Below are 13,663 nucleotides of genomic sequence, written 5' to 3'. Positions count from 1 at the left end.
CAGCAGCTTTAGGGATAATAATCTCACAGTCTTTCTAAGAACAAATTATTTTAAACTGTTGATTGCAACTGAGAAAACCAAAATATACTATTTATTTCTGAGAAATTCAAGTAACTCAAAAGCCTGCAGTGTAAGAATTCTCTTCTCAAAAATAATTTTGGGATTGAAAGTGTCGAATTATGTGTCTCAGGAGGGAAATGGGACAGAAATACACATTGAGCATTGGATTAATTCCTACCTGATGCTCCTGTGATATCCATTGCCTTTAAGTTTCTTGCCTTTATTATTGTAATTGTTAGTCTACCAGCTGTTGGAAGGTAGCAGAGTGAAAACATCAGGTCACCAAGATCCACATTATCCTGTTCAAAGGAAAGAGAGACAATGTGAAGCAGTTAACAACAATTTTCCTTACCCATACCAGGAGCTAAAAAGATACCTTTGGGGATCTATAGTTATGCAAGCAAAGCTGAATCCTCATTCTGAAACACTGAAAACTAGATGTCTATCTGCAGAAAACATTGAAGTTGCTCCGTTTGTTACTAGACACCCAAGTTCTCTATGTAAACAGGGTTGTAGTTTTTAGCACTCAGAGATAAAACACATGTAAAGTGATGAGGTACTTCATGGAGTACCTTCTTTCTCTTTTAAGTTTGGTAGTGGTTTGCATGTATCACAAGCTCCAATAGATCTCTCTGCCAGAAAGATACCCATAGAGAGGTTCACAAAAAACCTCCCTGGTTGCATAAGGTAATGTTGTGTCCAGCTCTCCAGCTTGCATAAACTCAGGTGTGAGAGGGAAAGGTGTGAAGTTGCTATGGTAGTGGGGCAGTCTCCACCAGAAGTAGAGTAAGGACGTTACTTCCTGTGCCTTGTGCAGACAAGCTCTCTTAAGTAAGCTTGTCCACCTGTTTCATTTGATGGAATGATTTACAACCCTTTCCTGTGTCAGTGGCATCAGAAAAGGTTTCAGAAAAGTAGTAGAAAATGAGCAAACTGTTTATAGGTACAAATCATCTGCTTTTTTATTAAAAAAAACCCAAACCCACCACCACCAAAAAAAAAAAAAAAAAAAAAAAAAAAAAAAGAAAGATGGCAGAAAGAAACATAGTGAATAAAGGATTCAGAAAGAAACATAGTGAATAAAGGATTCAGAAAGAAGCATAGTGAATAAAGGATTGTGTGAATGTAGTCTTGGAGGGGATTTCTAGAAGTCACTTGATCCAACACCTTGCTCAAGAGAGTTCTCAGCTCATGCAAGGAAAAGAATCATCATGTACATTCATTCAGAAATATGTCCTTTCCTTGTACTGTTATGGGAGAGAGATGCTGTCGAAGAAAAGCAGCTGCTGTTATGGGCCCTTTGCCCATAATAACTAGCTTTTAACCCTGACTTGACTTCATCAGCTGTCGTCTTTTTCATTCTAAAGATTGGTGTTCTAGGATAGCTGAAAAGCTAATAGGGACTGTGGCAATGTCAATAGAGCTGATATGACTCACCCTATTAAGTGTCTTTTGGTGGCTCATACTTGGAAGCAGACCTGCTGCAACAAACTGCTAGTGACTCAGAGGATTAAAGTGTTGTTTGAGAACGTGAGGTTCTATAGGCTAAAGTGATGTCAGCACATCCAGGAGCAATTTCTCTTGGCTAACACCAGCACTTAACTCTACAGGAGGAATAAGTGATCTCTGAATTTTTTCCAGTGGTCATCTGGAGCTTGATACCTAAAACCTGCAGAACAGGAAGTAAAGATTTCCCTTATCCTTCCCATTGTGAGGAAGAACAACTTCATCAGTGTACTTCCCCAGCTCTGAGGTGTTGAGGTACTTAGCTGTGGAATTCTCTCTTTTGCTGCAGCTCTGAGTACAGCAGAATTTCATAGCCATTACAATAAATTATTGAGTGAAACCACCTTTTGGCAATTTGGGGGATTTGTCACTCTGGCAGATTTTGTTTCAAAGGTTATATTTCATGAACTGGTTAAAAACTTTTAGGAGAAGATAGCATTGTTGAATCACTTCAGGTTTTCCCTGACCACAAAGAAGGCTGTCAGGTACCTGTTGCTTTAACTGTGAATCTTGCTGTTGTTTAATATCATCAACCACAGCCAAGTCATTCTGTATTCAAATCCAGTACTCTACATGGTGACTAGACAATTGATCATGTGAATACTGTAAATGTTTTACTACCAGACTTGAACATGTTGAATGAACATTCAAAAATCTTTCATCATTTCTTAGGAAGAAGTTCATAAGTAAGTAAGAATTACTATACCATTGCTTTAGATACAAATTCCAAGAAAACATGTTAACTCCCTGCATAAATTAACTTGTTAGGAAAGAAGAGATCATGTATTGAATGCAATATTAGGATTTATGCCCTAATGTACTTACCCACAATCTTTGCCTTATGTTTGAAAACTAATCCCCACCTATACAATGTCCCTGATGACTGCGGGGGGGTTGGACAAGATGACTTTTGAGGGTCCTTTCCAACGTCATGTAATCTGTGAATCTGTATACTTTAGCAAATGCTATGTTAATGCTTTTCCTGAAATGGCACTGGGCATTATCCAGGAAAAAGCATTGTTAAATTGGAAATAGAGCATGTGATTTTTCAATCATTTCCAGTTCTACAAGTTGTAGGTGTTGTGGCAATGGATCACAGATAACTGTGTGACTCAGGTTATTCATAAGCAAATGCTAGTAAGTCATCCAACCACAGCAGCCTGAGAATGTATGAAAGGAGAGCTTGCAGGCAGCACCAGGAGAGAGACATACTCTTTGGCATGCAAATCCTTCTCTCAGTCTTTAAAAGAAGCTCTGTCTTTTCTTGCTTTTAGTTTGATTTGTAGGCAATCATCAATTACAGCACCTTTTACAAGTAACTGTAATGCTGGTTATTTGTAAGTGAGAGGTTTTTTTGGTTTTGTAAAGATGGATCTTCTAACAATGTGAGCTTTTCCCAGTGCCCTGGCTATTCAGCCTGCTTATCCTATTTTCTATAATCAAAAAAGCAACATTTTAATTTCTTCCAAACATTGTAAATTTTACCATTGGGAGTTCAAGGTCCAACTTAATTAGGGAATAGTTTTCAAAGAGTACCACAAACCATGGCTGTACCACAGAGTTTGCATGTTTGTGTTCATCTGTCTGGGTAACTGCAGTGGAACAAGAAACATCCTTGGACTAGAGATTAGTGGTATCACAGGCATGACTATTATATCCATCAAACCCAGACCCTTACTATAAATTCTCTTTCTGAACAGAACCAAAGCCTATGGAACACAGCACAGAGAGGATTATTGCACATCTTCACTAGTTTAAAATCACTGACCCACATGGCCTAAGCCATGGTTTGTCATTAATGGTGTTAAAGAAACAGCTTTAAGGAACAGAATTAACAAGCACAGAGGGTAGGATCTTCTGCAAGGATTATGCTTCCTTTTGAAATGAATACTTATGTGTTACTATGCATGCTTGACAAAATGTGGTGATATAAATATTACACTGCCAGAGACATTCTGAAATTCCTACTTAGGAAAAGATTTCATAATATTGTAGGTTATCAAGTCATGCATTTTGTACATTCCAAATTTGTGTCTAAGTGTGGTAGCAATACCATACTGCGCGTGTGACAGTGCAACCAGGACAGCCCTAATTCTGGACTTCCTCCTTGTTCCATTTCTGGTGGAAATACTTGGTATATCACAGAAATAATATTATTTGAATCATTTTGAGTGGCTTCTACCTAAAGGTTTGTAGTTCTTCCTGTTCCCAGAAAACATTTCTGATTTCCCTCTAGTAAAATTAACACATAATGAATGTATCTTTTAAAATGCTGAATTCTAATAGTAACATTAATACCTTGGTTTTTTATAGTCACATAGTATTTATAGAATTAAAAATTATTAATTTAATTATCCTGCAGGATAAATCACTCCCTAGCACTGTGTCTGCAGCTCCTTGCTGGTGTTTAGGTCAGTATAACTCAGAATGTTAAACAGGGAGATGTGTCATCTTAAAGAGAGCTGCAACAGTGGGGCCTTAAGTTGATTCACCTTTGATTCCTTGGAGGCTGCCTTAAGCTGGATTCCTTGGAGACTGCCTTAAGCTGGATCAAACCTTCACAGTGAAACCCTGCAAAATACCTGGTAGTTAGGGGGTTTCTGACAAATGGAGATGACATTTGGTTCTTACAAATATCTTTGGGTGCAGAGAATTGGCACATAAAATCATGCAAAACAGGCAGCAAGGGATGGAAGAAAAGAATACAAATAATAGGTTACAACTGCTTCTTTTGCCTCTGGTCTAGGCGAAGATCTGCGGTCCCTGAATTAGGCAGTCATAAGTTCTGTGCCCATTTCCTCTGAAACTTGTGTTTTGTATTTCGGGAACAGACAAGCTGTGATAGGCCTGCTATCACACAGTGCCTGTGCCACTCTAATTAAAGCATATGTCTCAATTATACCAGGTTCCTCTGTTCCTCTTCTATAAAAAGACAGACACTACTTTTTTTACTTTTCTAGTATGTTGCAAAAATAATGCTAATTATGGATTGTGAAGTGCTCAGATGCATTGCTATGCATCTCATCAACCTAACTTATTGGGAGCACTTGTAGGCAGTGATGCCTTTCCTTACTTCTTTTAAAGTTGCTAACTGTTGAAAAAGGTTTTCAGGGCACTGGTGATTTTATACATTCTTATTCCTATGTCAGAGCAGTAGAGCTCTGTCAATGTAACTTTGCATAGTACCTCCTCTAGTAGTTATTCATCTCTGCAAAGGGCACCTGTAAGTAGGAAAATAGTAGATGTTTCATGAAATGAGATGATATCATTTGAGCTTCTGAAGCACAGACAGGATTGTTTATCAGTATTTAAGTAAATTCCCTCTCTACCCCTCCCTGCCCCCCAGGAGAGGAGTATTAGTTTTATTTAAAATAAAATAAAAATCTTTCTAGTTATTTCATAATCTTTCCTGGAAATAATTGAATTATGTTTCTGTAAAAAAGGTACAAGGCATATTTTACTGTAAATCATTCTAATATTTGATAGTGTGAGGTTTTTAATGTTGCAGTTGACTGCTGAAGTTGACTGCTAAGATGACAATAATTTAAGTATACTAGGTATACGTGTTATGCCTAAATAAACTAAAAATACTTTTGAGAAGTGTTACCTGCTTTCTGGGGCATACATTTACTACATTGTTCATCTGTGCTGAGAAGTTTGGATTCAGACTTGAGTAAGCATAAGATACTGATTCAGTTCAAGTACATGTCCAGGACACAAATACTATACTAAACAAATCCCAGACTCTAATCTGTTTGGGAATGATAGTAAATGTAAAGTATATAACATGATTAATTCCTCACATTAGCTCTACATTTTTTATTATTTCATCATAGAAAACATTTGAGTTCTGTGAGAAATGTATTTTGAGGAAAACTCTTTAGAAAAATGTTTGATTCCAACTGAATTTGCAGCTGACTAGAAAAGTACCAGCCGCTTCCTCATTATGCATTTTAAGAGGAACAGAGAAGATATAACTGGAAAATTCTAATTTCCTGACATGTCACATCAAAGAAATCAACTCTAGTAAAGCAGATTATTTATTAACGCCTCAATCAGACTTTATCTATAAAGATATGACTAAGTAAAGTTCATGGAAAATGGAAATGGCCTATCTGTTACAATTACTCTTAATACATCAGTGTCAGGCTATATTTCATGTTTTAAGTTCATTCGCAAACTGTATTATTTTCTCAGTGTGATGCCATTTGCATTTCATTCTCTTTACTTCATTTACTCATGATTTTCTTAAACAATAAAAGTAAATACATAAAAAAAAGATTTTAGGGCTAATTGTGTGAAAATTAGACTGATTTCACTTACACTAAAAAAAACAAACCTGATGCTTGGTTTCACTGAAGTGAAGGAATCAAAGAAAGCTGAAATGCTTGCCTGTTATTCACTCTGGAGTGTAATCAGGTAAAGAATCTAACCAAAAAACCCTCACAGGGAAGAAAGGAAACACTTAAACCAGTCAGCCAACAGGTGTTGCATAGTCTAATTAAAAAAAAAAATAATGAAAAAAAAATCCTTTGATAGCTAAGTTCAACTTCAGCTTAGCTGTTGAATTAAGTGTGTAGCTTGATTTTTCTCCATTAGGATTTATGTTAGTAAAGCAAAGATGATACCACAACAGAGTTTCTATTACTTATTCCCCTGAGGTACTATGGGACACTTTGTAGTCAGACAGATGTCTTATCTGATAGATCAGTTCTGAGTAAAATTTTGTGCTGTACTTTGTAGAGACTGAAAGAAGTGGGAATCCCTCCTGAAGGCTGGATTGTGGAAAGCTGTTATGATTATCAGTTTAGGGAGTTTATGTTCTTGTTTTAACTTAACTCATAGTTTTGCCCAGCACCAAAAATAAAGCATCCAGCAAATACAATATCCTCTGCCTCCACTTCAGAGCCTGAAGGTCTTTTGATATGGTGTGGGTTTTTTTACTCTCCTGTTTCTATCACCCTTGTGTCATGATTGCTTTTCTATAAGGCAGATCACAGCAGTCCACATAAGAGGATTCTCCAGACACAACTTTGCGCTGTGCCAGTCAGTCAAGTATCTTAGCAGATGGGTAGCTAGAATTGTGTATTTCAGAACAAATCCAGATACTATTTTTGAGAAGAACATATAGGTAACTTTCTCTTGCCACAATGTCTTTAGCAAGACAAGGACCGAGGCCCTTTCCTGTAGGCAGCCAATGCACTTATCTCTAGAGCCCAACATCTCCAATGTCATAATTTATATCCTATAAATAGGATGGCAGTGATTAAGTGAAACTGCCTTTCCAATTGGTTAGCTGTGCAGTGTCCTTAGTTATCTAAGTACATTTACAGAATATATTTGTTCTTACTGAGTCCTTCAAGACTTTATTGATAACTTATTCTGTAATAAGAGCCTTACTTTATAAAAGCTTCCATTCAGTGAAGATAAAGTTCATACTACTTGTTTTTAAACTTAAATGCTTAAGTCCTATAGATTTTACTGGCTTTAAATCCTTTAAATAGATTTTCAGTTCCCAACAACTAAAGTGCTCTGCTGACTCTGGGCCTAAGAGTGAATCTAATGAATTATCCTGTAGCTGTTGAGATAGAGATATCATCTTCATTTGTTCCAAACAGAAATAATGAACTGGAGAGGCATTCTGAATTGAGCTAATGAAAATTAGTAGAGACATGATTGGAAAAGGTACGGTGCTTGTCCTGTTTGTGTGTGTGTGTGGCAATGTCAGAAACTGGTTTCACAGGAAAAGCAGAAATGAGGCACTCTGAAAATGAAACTTTTTAATAAAGTTGATATAAGTAATTTTTAACTCCCTCATCAGTTAATAAGAGGAGGAAAGTAAGTGCAGAGTTGTTTCTGAAGGCTTCATAGATGGCATTTTTGGTCAGAGAAAGGAGCTAATGAAACTTTTCAGTTTCTTTTTGCAAGTTAAACTGTACCTCTGGAACTATGTTGTTTTGAATTTACTGCTTTTTACAGTTCCATGATTTGCTGCTTTCTAAAAGCTACAAAGTTCACTATAGATTTAATAATACAAAAAAGGCTGCCCTGACTTCTTTTCCAAGCATCATCATAAACTGCCTTTTATAAAACAATTTGATTATTACTGGGAGGCCCAGGGGGTGTATGTAGGGCAGGGAACACTTTGAGAGTTAGAAAAAATAATAGCACCTTCCTGATCTAATATTTGAAAATGAAAGTGTCATAACCCGTAAGACATGAGTTTATAAGAGAGGTGGACAGATTTGCTCTTCCTTTTCATCCAGTATATCTCACTTCAGTGTAGCACACCTTGCCAGTGTTTACAGGTTACTGCCTTTGGTATTGTGCTTCAAAAGTCTTTTGAAAGACAAGTCTTTTGAGGGTGGGTTTGATTTCACAATGCTAAGGCTTTAAAAGAGACTACTTCAGCGCAGAGCTGACTGAAACCTTTCCCTCTGCAAAGGAGACAATGGTGCTTTAGAAATGTTGACGTGCTTGGGAACAGCAATGAAATATAAATTGTTCTATAGAGGAATAGATGTTTGCAGGGCAACTGTTTTCTCAAAAGGCAATGTAAGGGAGAACTTCAGCTGGGAAACATAAGAGTTTTGATGTTCAGTGAAGATGGCAAAAATGGAAGGCTGAGTAGGTCAGGCAGGCAGAGGGCAGTTTCACAAAAAATAATCTAACAGTGAAATCGGGGAAAATGGGCGGTAGTTTCCCAAAGTGAGGACTAAAGTTTTGATCAATGTCCATCAGTATCTGTCATGTCAAAGTTAGCACTTTTTCAGCAGGCTGTAACTGATTTTTTTTTTTTTTTTTGGGGGTGTGTGTGAAATACTGAAATTGAAAAAAAAAAAAACAACTAAAGAAAACTAGAGCTTACTGGCATTATAGGGCACAGGATCTGACCACAGAAGCTAATCTGGGTGGGTCAGCCTTGCTGACTTAAAAGAATAGTCTTGATGAGCATCATGCAGATGGAAAAAGTGAATGGAAAAAATGAACCCTCATGGTTTCAAGGCTAAATGCTAGCTTGTTGTAAGAAGGGAAGGATAAATTACATGTTAAGTGTTCAGTATCTCTAGGCAAATGTGAACTTGAAGAAAATGAAGCAGCAATTTCATTCTAATACATAAAATTATTTCTACCATAAATTATTTGCCAGTTATCTCTTACTTCCATTTTGACATATGTAGAAAGTAATGTTTAATTATGTCAATATCCCACTACTAATAAAAATCTCAAATATATCCAAGAAAAATTGCAAGGAGGTAAGCTTGTTTTAAAAATATGTTAACTGATCAAAATATTTTAATCCAAAAAGTCTGGCTTATTAATATTTTTTTCCTACTGTGATAAAATAGAAATGTCAATTTAGACTAAATCTATATGCAAATTAATGGACTGACCTTTCACTCTGCCTTGAGTTACAATAGCTGCCTGTGCACTTACAGCGTCACTAAAATATCAGAGGATACTCTACGTTCTAACCCCACTGAATTATCTGTTCCTGCACCGGGACTGAAAGTAATCAGCACATCAGAGCACAAGGGCATTACCAAGTCTTACTGGCCCTGACTATCCCTCAGGACTTCCCTTCACCCTGCCCAGAGACTAGGTTCCCATTTCAGCACAGACCAGGGCTGTTGCTCCCTGCACTACTGATACCATTGGATACTACTCAGCTCCCCACAGATCTGACCTGCCTGGCCACAGGCCCTGTGGACCTGAGCCCATCCATGGGGTCAGGTCCTGGCCAGGCTGGGCCCATCCCCAGGGAGCTGTCTGATGCCACCCTACCCTGTTTGCCTGATGGGGAGATGGGATGGGACTTGGCTGGCAAGGTCCTGTCCAGCAGCAGGAGGATTACCCATTGCTCCTGGCATCCCAGCCTTCGGAGAAGTCAGTTACTGTGTCCTGCTGACATAGTTGTAATTAATATTAAATTCTTACGGACTGACAATTCTGCATTAAAAAAAGCTACTACAGACATGCTGCTGAAATGAGATATTAAAGCCCTACTGACAGTTCCTCACCTTTCCTTAGCACTGAATGTCATTCTCAGGGTAGGCACTTTGTGTTGTGTAAAGCAGATGTCTTTTATATCATGCATTCTGATTACATTATTCTGAAAAGGAGAATAACTGCCTGGGTAGTGCTGAAAAAAGATGGAGAGTCACAACATCTGGAAAAAAAAACATATTCTTTTCAGTCTGCATGAGCACTTCAGAGTGTTTTTTGGATGTATTAATTTATACTTACATTAGCTATTCTGTACTGACTCCCTTGCTACTCAGGCTTAGCATAGCTTGGGAGCAAAATGGGTAATAAAGAAAGGCCATTTTTATAAACCTGAATCTGCTCTTAGTCTAATTAAAATTCTGCTCCATGATTTTGTTTTAGAAGTTGATATGAAAAAGAGAATGGCCAAATAATATATTGAAATATAATGAGAAATAGAAAGCTAATGTCAAACTCTATGTTGAGAATGACAACAAAATTAATGATAAGAAGACATCATTCAAGAAGCATGTAACAGAAGACTGCTTTCATCCTTTATTTCTCAAACCATGCCACAAACAAAACTCACATTTCCACAAAGAGAGAAGCTGGAGTTTTGGGGTTTGGGGTCTTTTTGGGGGTTGTTTGTGAAACACGGGGGAGAAGGTAGGCTCTTCTGCTTCCTCCCAGAGATGCTACTGACAGTTTGGTGACAGACTGCTATGCAGCATTGCTGACTGTGTAACATGCCAGCGTGCTTGTTGGTATCCAGCTTGTAGGGCAAACCTCCCTGACTCGCTTCCTGAATCAAGGCCACAGAATATGTGGTGATGTAGCAACAAGGGGTTACTTTTACCACTTAGGCAATGCCAGGAACATTTCAGTGTTCCTGACTATCTTGATTGCTGCTGTGCTCAAAAGGTCATATAAATACAGCTATTCTCTTCAGAGACAGTTCTGGACTATCACCATTAGAACACTTAGGCTTAAGCTATGTACATCTGGTGAAGAATTTATGCTATTGTTGTGCTTCATTCACCTACCTTGCAAGTAAATAAAATATTTCAATCTTGAAGCTGCTAGGCTGGTTACAAATCCAGTACTACACCTACTTAGGGGCTGTAAAGGAAAAAACAGCTTTAAAAAAAATGAAAACTGAGGAAGGTGGAGGGAAGGAAGAAGGCATATATACATTTTAGAAAGTGCAGTCTCTGAAATTAAGTGCATCAACCATGTATTTGCAGGGTGAGAACAGGAAGATGTGATTGTGTAGAGTGTGATGACAGTTCTTTTTTTGTAATACTTTGTCAGATATGCTCGTGCCTCCCTATTATATTTAGATGCGTACTGCAGGCAGTTTTAGGATCACTTTAGTGAGTATGTTTTCCCTCTGAAAAGAATGCACAGAAGGTAGTATAAGATGTGAGATAATGAGAGCACTAAATGTAGAATTGCTTTGGTACATAAAGTCCAAAAAGGCAGTCAATAGAACTTCCTTCTCTTAGAAGACTTTTAACTTGTTTTACGTGCTACAGGTGAAATGTACCTCAAGAAGAACTTTCTTTTTCTGTGGCTTGTTTTGCTCTCTTCCTCATGGCATCATGTGCATTTATTTGTGTGGGGCGAGTCCAGTGAGCTGCCCAGAGTTTTGCCTGCACAAAAGTTATGTTTATACTCATGAATAGCAGGTGCTATTAAGTATACATTAGCCTCTGGTAGGAAAAAAAAATATAGCATTTTTGGAAAGTCTGAGAGTGACTTACTAAAGAGTATCTCACAGTCACTTAGATGCCTTCTGAAATTTTCAGTTTCATTGCTTTTAATTAGAGTAATTTGATGGGTTTGAAATGCAAAGTTGTGAGTTGACTTGTCCTAAATGCTGAGTTCATTTTAAAACTCTTCATTATTTTGAGAATGATCAATGATTTCAGCTACTCAACTTGACACCTTAAAAAGACATGGCTTCAATTTTTTTGGAAGTATGATTTCAAAAGAATTTAGTGTGGTTAATCTCTGACCTTTCTGACTCATAACTTCCAGAGCAAGACTGTCTGAAAAGAAGGTTAGTATCTTTTTCATGTGTGCTGCTTTAGCAATGAGAGGTTTCCTGAGAAAATGCATTTTGAGGAGAACAAGAACTGGCTGGAGAGAGGTGAATAGAGTCAGCATCTATGGCTATGTGTACTGGTTAGGTAGGATGAAAAGCTTGTTTTATCCTGTTTTATTATGAAAGGCTTTGTTTTGCACCAAGTTTTTCTCTCAGTTTTCCCAAGAATGCTGACACTCTTCTGAGTAAAGTGACAAATTTAGAAAGGAGCTGGCAAATGAAAAACACTGCTGAGCTACTGAAAGGAATGGGTCAGGGGAGCTCACTGAAGGAACTTTGAGGGAACATAATCTGTGCTGTTTTCATTCTATTAGAACTGCTGCAGCCAGTCAAAAGCTGAAGATGTAGATGTAGAATCAAGGTAATTTCTCATGGAGAGATTTCTGTCCACCTTCTCCAGAGCCAAATTTGATAACTCACTTGTATTTTAGCCAGCAAGTTTTAAGGGAGGGGGAAGAAGAGTAGATTCCTCTCTTTGTTGAGAAATTCAGTCATGCATTTATTTTGTAGAGAGAAATAAAAAAAATGGTAAATTGCCTTTGTCTGCTCTTCCAGTGAATTTTCTGATGCACTTCTGAAGTTACTTGTTTGCATTATTTCATGTGGCTTTTTGTTCCTTTTACAAGATACTATACTATAGCAAGAGAATATGGATGAAATCTGAGATTCAGTGGGAATTCTCTCCCTGACCTTCCAGTAGAGTCAGGATATCATACCAAGTACAACTGATTTCTGCCTGCATAAAACCTTGTGGTCCCAACAGTGGTCCAAACAATTCTCTTGCTAGATTAGCATTTACTGCAAGATTCTGTGCTCCATGGAACACAGACATTGAAAGGTTTTCATTATTTTAAAGTGATTATTTTTTTCTGATAATCATAACTCTTTAGGGGGCTTAAAACCCAAGTCTACTGTTTTCTTCCTATCTTTTTTTTTTTACACACTTTTCTTTTCTTGTGCTGCATACATAGCTATTTCATGTTGGGGTTGTTCAGAGGAGTTAGATCAGATGGTTGATTAAATCCCAGCATGCTTTAAAAAAGAAAACGCATAAAGACTTTGATGAATTCTGGAAACAAATACACAAAATACAGTATAGGGAATTTTTCTTTTGCTCTTGTAAACTTTCACAGTGTTTGGGCAGCAGTTTCTATGAGAATAAAAAATATTATATTAGATGTTGCTGATCTCCTACTCACTGCTCCTTTAAAAATAATATTACTTCAGGAAGTCAAAGAGGGAATGTTAAGTAGGAGGAGTGGTGGATTTCAGCCACTTGCAGTGTGCCTGTTAGTAATTGGTTGCTTGGCAAGCAAGGTTAAGTTTTCTAATGTTATGATAAACTGCTATTTTTAAGATGCCAGATTTGGCCCAAGAATCTGAGTAGGGAATTTTATCCCGATAGTTCATATAATCAACTGTGAAAACCTCTGGCTGTCACTTTTGTCTGCTTCCCTGCACATCACAAGCCAGATGCCATCATTAGTCAGAAATCTTCTTCCAGATGGTGTATGTAGCTTTAATTTTGGGTTCATCTGATTATAGGAGTAGTGAATTATTAAGAATTTGCTAAGAATAAGCTGTAGCTTCTGAGTACTGTTTTCTTAAGTAAACAGAGCAAGGTGTTTAATCAAGCAATGAAGTGTCAGAAACATGTAAAATGTCATGATACCACAGACATTGCTAATGCAGTCTTGTCATTTGAGCCTGTCACTTCACCAAGGTACATGGTGTGAAACACATTATAATTCTCTTCTCGGCAGACATAGGAAGGCTCAGACACTGCAAATGACTGTATGCTTCATTTATCCCTGTAAATACTTCCAATGATTTCAGTGAGACTAACTACAGAGGTTACCACATCTATAATTCTGGAATTTGAATGTGCACTGCAAATTGCCTTTCAGCATTCGCAAGGATGGGTGCAGAATTTGGAGGTTTGCATGTGTTTGTCATTTAATCCTAGCCAGAAAAGGGAAAAGTGATGCTGCAGTGGCCTGTTGG

The 13,663-nt window shown here is 37.5% G+C and overlaps 1 protein-coding gene across 4 annotated transcripts in view; it reads right to left on the bottom strand.

Annotated features, from left to right (window-relative positions):
* The window catches only part of SYT9 (synaptotagmin 9), a 64,396-nt gene that overhangs the window by 7,275 nt on the left and 43,458 nt on the right, over positions 1-13,663 (bottom strand). For all 4 annotated transcript variants that reach the window (XM_068147895.1, XM_068147896.1, XM_068147897.1 and 1 more), the window contains exon 4: positions 239-359. In XM_068147895.1, coding sequence (XP_068003996.1) covers positions 239-359 — 121 coding nt within the window. The remainder of the gene's footprint in view (positions 1-238; positions 360-13,663) is intronic.

The sequence above is a fragment of the Melanerpes formicivorus genome, unplaced genomic scaffold (assembly GCF_026170545.1).
Source record: "Melanerpes formicivorus ecotype bairdi unplaced genomic scaffold, bMelFor1.0.p_v2 SCAF_16, whole genome shotgun sequence".
NCBI lineage: Eukaryota > Metazoa > Chordata > Aves > Piciformes > Picidae > Melanerpes > Melanerpes formicivorus.
The sequence above is the reverse complement of the archived record's forward strand: the minus strand, read 5'-3'. Positions and strand labels throughout refer to the sequence as shown.